This window comes from Anneissia japonica, unplaced genomic scaffold, assembly GCF_011630105.1.
Source record: "Anneissia japonica isolate Jap-2015-1 unplaced genomic scaffold, ASM1163010v1 scaffold284978_len400890_cov162, whole genome shotgun sequence".
In the NCBI taxonomy this organism is placed as follows: domain Eukaryota; kingdom Metazoa; phylum Echinodermata; class Crinoidea; order Comatulida; family Comatulidae; genus Anneissia; species Anneissia japonica.
Window position 1 is genome coordinate 346,971 of NW_022728715.1, and position 7,740 is coordinate 354,710.

The window sequence follows — 7,740 nt, forward strand, 5'->3', positions numbered from 1 at the left end:
TTGTTCCAGATGAATAAATGAAAGCTAGAACCATTAGCAAAGGTAACAGGAACTGAATTGTTGCAATGTACGGGTCGTCCCTGTAGTCCGGATAAGGAAATTGCTGCAAATGATAATTATGATTATAATAAGTGAATGTTTATTAATAATCCTATAGGCCTAATCATGAGACAAAATAAACATCATGATAATAATTGCGACATCATGTTAAAATAACAACTATAATAAATATTCAATAAATTTCAATTATAGTTATTAGGATAAGTGACAAATAGGGCTAAGTTATATTACTAGTAGTAGTGACAATTTTAAGATAACTAAGTATACATGTATACATGTCATTGTTAATTTAATAACCTGATCAAATCGTAAATATTTATAAAGCGTAGCTGAACTATTACTTTATTGGTTGATAATTACTTAGAGAAAGAATGCTAGTAAATCATTTATATACCTGCATTTGGAGACTTAAACTGGCGGCCTTGATTGGATCATAGTTTACGGACTGAGCAATTCTGATGACGCGATCCAAGGCGGATTGTATGGCTAAGAATCGTGTCTTGTACTGGCTATGGGACAACAAACAAAAAAAAGACAAAAAAACAGTATTTTTATTTATTTACTAATATCTTTAGCCAGGATGACACAATCATTTTAAAGAAATGTTTTTCATTGTGGTCCTGGAAAGAAAAAAAAATATTATTAATAATAATGATAATAACAATAATAATTAACAACAGCAAAAAAATAATAATGATAAAGAAACACAAAAGAACACACCCAGAGTCAGGCATTAATAATCATAATCATCATTTCGAAACCCTTTTCCTCCTCAATTCCACTTTTTTTTTTCTGTCCTTTTTCATTCTTTTTTTCTTCCATTTCCTCTTCAGAAATCACGAAAATGGCATACGCGCGCCCCCGCTTTTGAGATGTCGCCGCCATCACTACCGTGTACACGCAGGTACCTCGGCGTCAGTTTGCTGGGCTCCGGTAGCTTCCACCGAGGATAGGCCTGTGGCTCCCCTACCGTGCACTGCTAAGTTGACGGCGCCACCTCAAATAAAGGGGTGCGGCTTTTCAAAAGCAGAAAAACCTAAATAGTAATCAGACAAGGCCAGAAATCAATTAAGGGGAAGAATTGAGCCTTGTAAGTCTTTTTGAAAGAATAAATTGAGGGTGAGTGGGTGATATTTGAAGGTAATTCATTCCAGATTTTTGCTCCGGCAACCTTAAGACTTGAACTCATTTTATACAAGTTGAATTTAGGTGTAACCACTCGAAGTAAGTTCCCACTACGGGTTTAATGTGTGTGCCTATCACATACTAAAACAATTTCATTTAAAAGCCTTTTCGGCGCAAGACCTTGAATACATTTATACATAAGACACGCAATGGCAAAATCCCTTCTCTCTTCAAACGATTGCCAGGACAAAGAATGAATAAGATCATCACCTCTAATATTTCGATAATCGATAAGTTACCCGTTATAATACGAGCCGCCCTTCTCTGGTGTCTTTTAACAATTTTCTTATTAAGTTCGGACAAATTTCCCCAAACAGTTATTGCATAATCAGAATAAGGCTGAATAGTACTTAAGTACAGAGTTTCTAATAGTGATTTATTAAGAAACCCTGACATTTTGCCCAACATTGTAATTTTAAATCCCACATTTTTAGAAATATTGTGCACATGTTGTTTCCAACTTAGAGTGTCGTCAATTATAACTCCTAGGTACCTTATGCTGGAAACTTGTTTTATTTTTAATTAAAGTTTATACAATCCATAATAATTTAATTATTTTATTTCATATCCTAATGTGTATTTTTGATTAGAAAATAGTATAGATTTATATAATAATAAAAATAAATAAGAAGCATACATGGCTGTATCCAGGATTGCCATTGGGAGAGGGAATGCGAGAGTGTAGAAAGGTGCCATTATTGCGGTCAGATGGGCAGAGCAGGTTAGATTGAAGTTTTTATTTTTCATTACTATGCCAAATGTAATGCCAACATATTGGCCTAAAATATAAAGATGTACTACTCTCTTTTAGTTTGGACACGGGCCTGGAAATATAAAAAAATAATAATATAGGTCTACCTACTTAAAGACCCCTCCAATTGAAAACCATCTCTAATCAAAGTCCGTATTTTTTGTTATCCCAAATAAACAGTACAAAAAATGTCATATCCTAATGTGTATTTTTGATTAACAAATAGTATAGATTTATATAATAAAAAATAAATAAGAAACATACATGGCTGTATCCAGGATTGCCATTGGGAGAGGGGATGCGAGAGTGTAGAAAGGTGCCAATTGCGGTCAGAGGGACAGAGCCGGTGGGATTAAAGTTTTTATTTTTTATTACTATGCCAAATGTAATGCCAACATATTGGCCTAAAATATAAAGATGTACGCCTCTCTTTTAGTTTGGACACGGGCCTGGAAATACAATAACTTCATTATTGCAATAACAGACCAAACTTAATTACTAAAGGCCATTGAAAGAGAATAGAAACAAATTATTCCTTATAGCATACTTAGTAATATTTGATTGAACATGGCTGATGCATTAATTAACGCTCATTATGTGCAGACTTATTTAGGCGCAGACTATTCTGGCAAGATTAAACTATTGCATCACAAGGTTGCTAGGCTACAGTCCTTTCAAAGAGTAGATTCCAAGAGACAATCCTAATTTGCACTTTCAATTAAGACAACATTTATAATAACAGTCATTTGACAAAAAGCAAATACACACAAGTTTCATTATGACTCAACATTTTAGAAATCAAACATTGGAAACCAAAGATGTTTTATTATTATAACGCTTAATGAAAATAGTTCTTGGATATAAACTAACAAAATTGGAATCATCAATTGATGATGTGTCTGTTAAAAAAAAATTACAAAAACACTTCAAGGCCAATGGTTGTCGTCACGATCGAAATAAAGTGTTATTCAATAACAACACAACAGGCTTAAATAATACAGCAGGCTGATTAGACCACGGTATAGCAATGCTTAGTCAATAATCATAGATTGTGTATAAGAGACAGCATGTATACATGTCATTGTTAATTTAATAACCTGATCAAATCGTAAATATTTATAAAGCGTAGCTGAACTATTACTTTATTGGTTGATAATTACTTAGAGAAAGAATGCTTATATATATATATATATACGCTCTGCATTATAACGTGTATCGAGCACTGTACGTTGCTAGTATTGCCAACTACATTTATTCATTATATATACATATATATATATATATATATTATATATATATATAATTATATTATACTTACTTGTAGGTCTGTGGTCCTGCGCTTTCAAACGGTGGATAGATCTCATCTGTACTCCACGTCTCCCCGTCCACAAGAGTATGAGATAAACGTATCCGGTATTCAACATTCAATGGTAGTTCAGTCGTGTCCTCATCAAACAGAAATACAACAGCTAAAGTGTGAGGATGCAGAAAAAGAAATGATAAATGCAAAATAATTGATTATTCTACTTGGTACACATAGCAATTTTATAGATACAGAATTTGATTAAATCAACATAAATGTAATATACTTATATATCTTTTTGATGATTTAATAACAGGTCAGTTTTATTCTACTCCAAGCATGGGATTTATTGTATATTTTTTGTATATTTTAAACATCAGGATTTAATATCTGTGTAATTAATATAAAACAATTTATATATTCCCTCAGTCATTGATGATGTAAGTGATGTTCTTTGTAATGTTTTTTTTTTTTTTTTACATAAAATAAAACTTTCCCTGTATGTTTCTGCGCTAATCTGTTACTAAGCTAATTACCTCCATAGAAATTATCCTCTTCTTCGGCTGCTGTAGTTGCCATTAAGTCTTCCGATCCAAAGGACCTGTTGGAGAGTGGTATTTGAACCAGTGCAGACACCGTTGACATTAGCGAAAATGCTATTGTTAAAAAAAAAATCAACATCATTTTTATCAATAATTAATAGAAGTACAGTCATGTTGTCTTTCAGTTATAGTGAATTGGAGGAGTACAGGAACTATAGAAAAACAAAATAAAAAGAGAAGACAAGGAAATTTACAAGCAAAAATTAAAACAATGGCCAACACAGTAGAAGAAATGATTAATCATTCATAATTGCATAATTCATAGTTGAAACAAATCAGGACGAAGAGACAATGTGGAGAATCATTTACAATTTCATAATTCATATCCAGTTTTGCAGGATTTTTTTTCACGACCAAACAACTCCACTCTCTAAATCTTATATTTGAGAATTAGTTTGTGTAGAGCATCATGTGTGTATGTTTGTCATGTGTAAGATATTGTCACGTACAAGATGACAGCGATATATTCGCTATTGACAATCCTTAGTGCATGTGCTGTGCGCCTAAATTAATTATTTTAAAAAAGTCGGAAAAGCATTTAAAATAATTGAGTAATTTACAGCCGATTAATATATTCAGAATGAGAAGAGTTGAGAACCATTTGCATTTGTGTTATAATTGAGAGTTGATATTAAGTCCATAACAAATGCATGAAATTCACATATAAAATGAACATGTTTCAAAATGCCAGTTTCATAAAACATTTATTTCTTTTTTTACCAATACTGATAATGATATTGTAATAAAAATATTAATAATAAATCATCATGTAAATAATTCTCGTTCAATTTTTTATATTCATAATTGCAAATACAAAATTGTCAAAACAGTAAATTTCTCCAGCTGGGCAGCAGTTATTTATTTTGCTACGTTTTATTTCAATTTTACAGATTTTGTATTTTTTTAAACATATCTAGAGAGGGTGAGCATTTCGTATTTTAAATGGTCGGTTGATATTCAGAAGCCCTCTTAAATAAATGAAATAATGTAAGGCTCTTTATCTGCAAAGTCTTCTTAGGAGGCTTAGTGAGTGGAGTTGATTTTAGTCTTGACAACAAGTCCTGCTGTCACAGATATTGAACAAGACCTTGGGATTGGAAGGCAATCATTTTAAGCACTAAGCTATACAACTCCACTTTCATAAATTATCCATTCCAAAGATATGATAAAGTAAATACTATTCCTATATCTGAGATTCAGGCTGAAAAGCATATAGACAAGGTAGGAAATCATTAACATTTTCATAATTCTTAACCGGGAAACGAATCAAGATAACCGATATTTACATAAATTGAGAAATCATTCACATTTGCATAATCTTAATGGAATACATAAAACCAGTTTAGACACTGTGAAGGACATTAAATTGTATGTTTAGCATTGACTGATCATTATCATTTAGAAGGTCAGTGGATTAAGCTTTGGAAATGAAGAATACTGCTATTCAATAGACGGCCATTTCCAATTGTTATGTGAATCAAGTACTAATTCCCATATTTTAATTGATTGCAGTGTAAGATGTTATGTCGGACGGAAACGATGATTAATCTACATATCAAACCTTTCTTGGATACAGGTACTTGACACACAAAATGTCTATTCAAATTTACCTGAGATGAAGCTAGCGCAAGCTAGCGAAAGCTTTTGACTCAATAAATTTCGTTAGTCTAATAAAAGGTGCTATACTGTACTTATTGTTGTATTTCATGCTTCTTCGACTATGACGGCTCAAACTTTTATTATTTAAATTTAGGCAACATAAATAACAAGCCCAAAAACATGGTGAAGACGAACATGGCCTGTGTACATATCTCCATGCATAACCTCTACCATTTCTCCATGCTTCTACTAATAAACATGTACCTTAATTTAAAATAGAGCAAATATTGATTTCACTATAGTTAATCTAGTGAATATGCTACTACAGTGTACCATAGTCCTGTAAACTAATTAACTGCTTAGCTATATTATTATTATTAAACTGTACGTGTCGTTGTAATGTGTTATGGAATTTAATGACCTTAAAACCGCCGGAGGTTTAATTTACTATTCAATAGGATAATTTTATGTAACTTTTCAATCACCAAACGTGTAAAACTTCCACTGGTAAAGAATATGCAAACCTACATTAACATCTCAGGCCATATCGATTATAAAATATTCATTTTAAGCGTTACATGTTTCAATGGATTTATTGCTTATTTAAATCATTAAAACGATATTGCGAAGAACTGAGTAAAATGAGATTCAAAATAAAGAGAGAACGCGAAGAAGCTAACCAGTGATATGTAGGCCTAAGTGGTCTAAAGACAACTAAAAGGAAGGAAGAGAATAATAGTATATATCCTTGTAATAAACAAAATGGCAATACTGTATCAATAACATTGGCAATAGTTTTTAACAATACCGGTATGCAATTACTATAACATAATAGTGATAACAATATTATAATTAAAAATTATATAATAACAGATTGAAATAATTGATTTGTAACTGTGGAACGGTGTGACTTACTTAGATCATTCTGTGGGAAATATGTAAGTCTTTCACAAAATCCTAAGTTGCATAGTTCATCTTGTGAAAGGGAAGCAAGATCCAAATTACTAAGAAATTCAAGGTCTAAACTCTGGTTAAATAAGGAAAACGTGTGTTCATCTGAGACGCCAGGCCCATATGTTTCTGAAAAAGAAGCCAAACATAGGATGTTTACATGTGTCGGTTTCAAATATAAAATCCATAATAATAAAACTCTTCCAATAAAACAAAGAATAAATGCACATAATGTAAACTTCATTTCCTGCTACATGGTCAAACCAACCATGAATGACCATATTCTATATAATACCCATGACCATTTTACATATGATCACTTAAATATGGCTATTTGGCACAAATATGTATGTAGGGTCATTGCATATGACATAAATTGACATATGTAATTACCTAATTAAAAATAGTAGACAAAAAAATATAGGTCGCATAATCTCTTCAGATTGTGAAAAGTTTACTTAACACAACCGAAGACAAATGAAATTAATTTACAGTAAATGAAAGTGCAATTTTAGTGTGTCAAGTGCGTCAGTTTGTTATGTGTGCGTTATCGCAGTTTCATGTTAAAAATATACTATCAATACATCTGTAATTCAGCTATGAAAACTTTAAAGTATTAGTTTTGTTTATTTCAATGTATTAGGCTTTTAGTTGCAAATTATAATCAGAAAATTTTTAACTTAATGTGTCTGTGTCTTCGCATAACCCATAAATCTCGGCAGCATTAGGAATTTATAATAAAGTGTCTGTAGATCATTAATTTTTTTTAAATCTTTAAATTAGGCCTATTAAAAAATTTGATAACTTACGTGGTTTTGTTAAATGAGTAATCAAAATTATATTTTCATTTTTATGGGCTTTACATAGTGATTGTGTTGGTGATAATATATTTTATTCAATTCACAAAAGAATTAAGTGGGTGGTTCATCCCGCTATCCCTCGCGCGTATGAAACGATGGACGTTTTATTGACTTCTGTTCGATGGGTCGCGTCTGAGTGCTTGACATAATTTTTGGGTCGTGGGCTAAAAAAGTTGCGGAACGGGGAATTATGGCCATATGCCTACCTCACTTTGGATTAATGGTCCCTCCACATTGGGTCATCTTTTAATTTTTGTTCTCACCACATACATAAAGCCTTAATTTAATAATAATAATAAATAAACATATAATAAGTATATATTAAATTATGCCCCTATATATTATATATATATTTATATACATATATTATATATACATGTATATATATGCATATATATATATGTATATATATACATGTATATATGTTGA

The 7,740-nt window shown here is 31.5% G+C and overlaps 1 protein-coding gene across 1 annotated transcript in view; it reads right to left on the reverse strand.

Annotated features, from left to right (window-relative positions):
- LOC117114501 (ATP-binding cassette sub-family A member 3-like) overlaps positions 1-7,740 on the reverse strand; it is a 31,459-nt gene that overhangs the window by 19,227 nt on the left and 4,492 nt on the right. Inside the window, exons 5-9 of the mRNA XM_033258169.1 lie at positions 6,416-6,580; positions 3,836-3,955; positions 3,315-3,465; positions 455-569; positions 1-103 (exon numbers count right to left, since the gene is read on the reverse strand). The exon at positions 1-103 is cut by the window's left edge and continues 6 nt beyond it. Of these exons, the coding sequence (XP_033114060.1) occupies positions 1-103; positions 455-569; positions 3,315-3,465; positions 3,836-3,955; positions 6,416-6,580 (654 nt within the window). The remainder of the gene's footprint in view (positions 104-454; positions 570-3,314; positions 3,466-3,835; positions 3,956-6,415; positions 6,581-7,740) is intronic.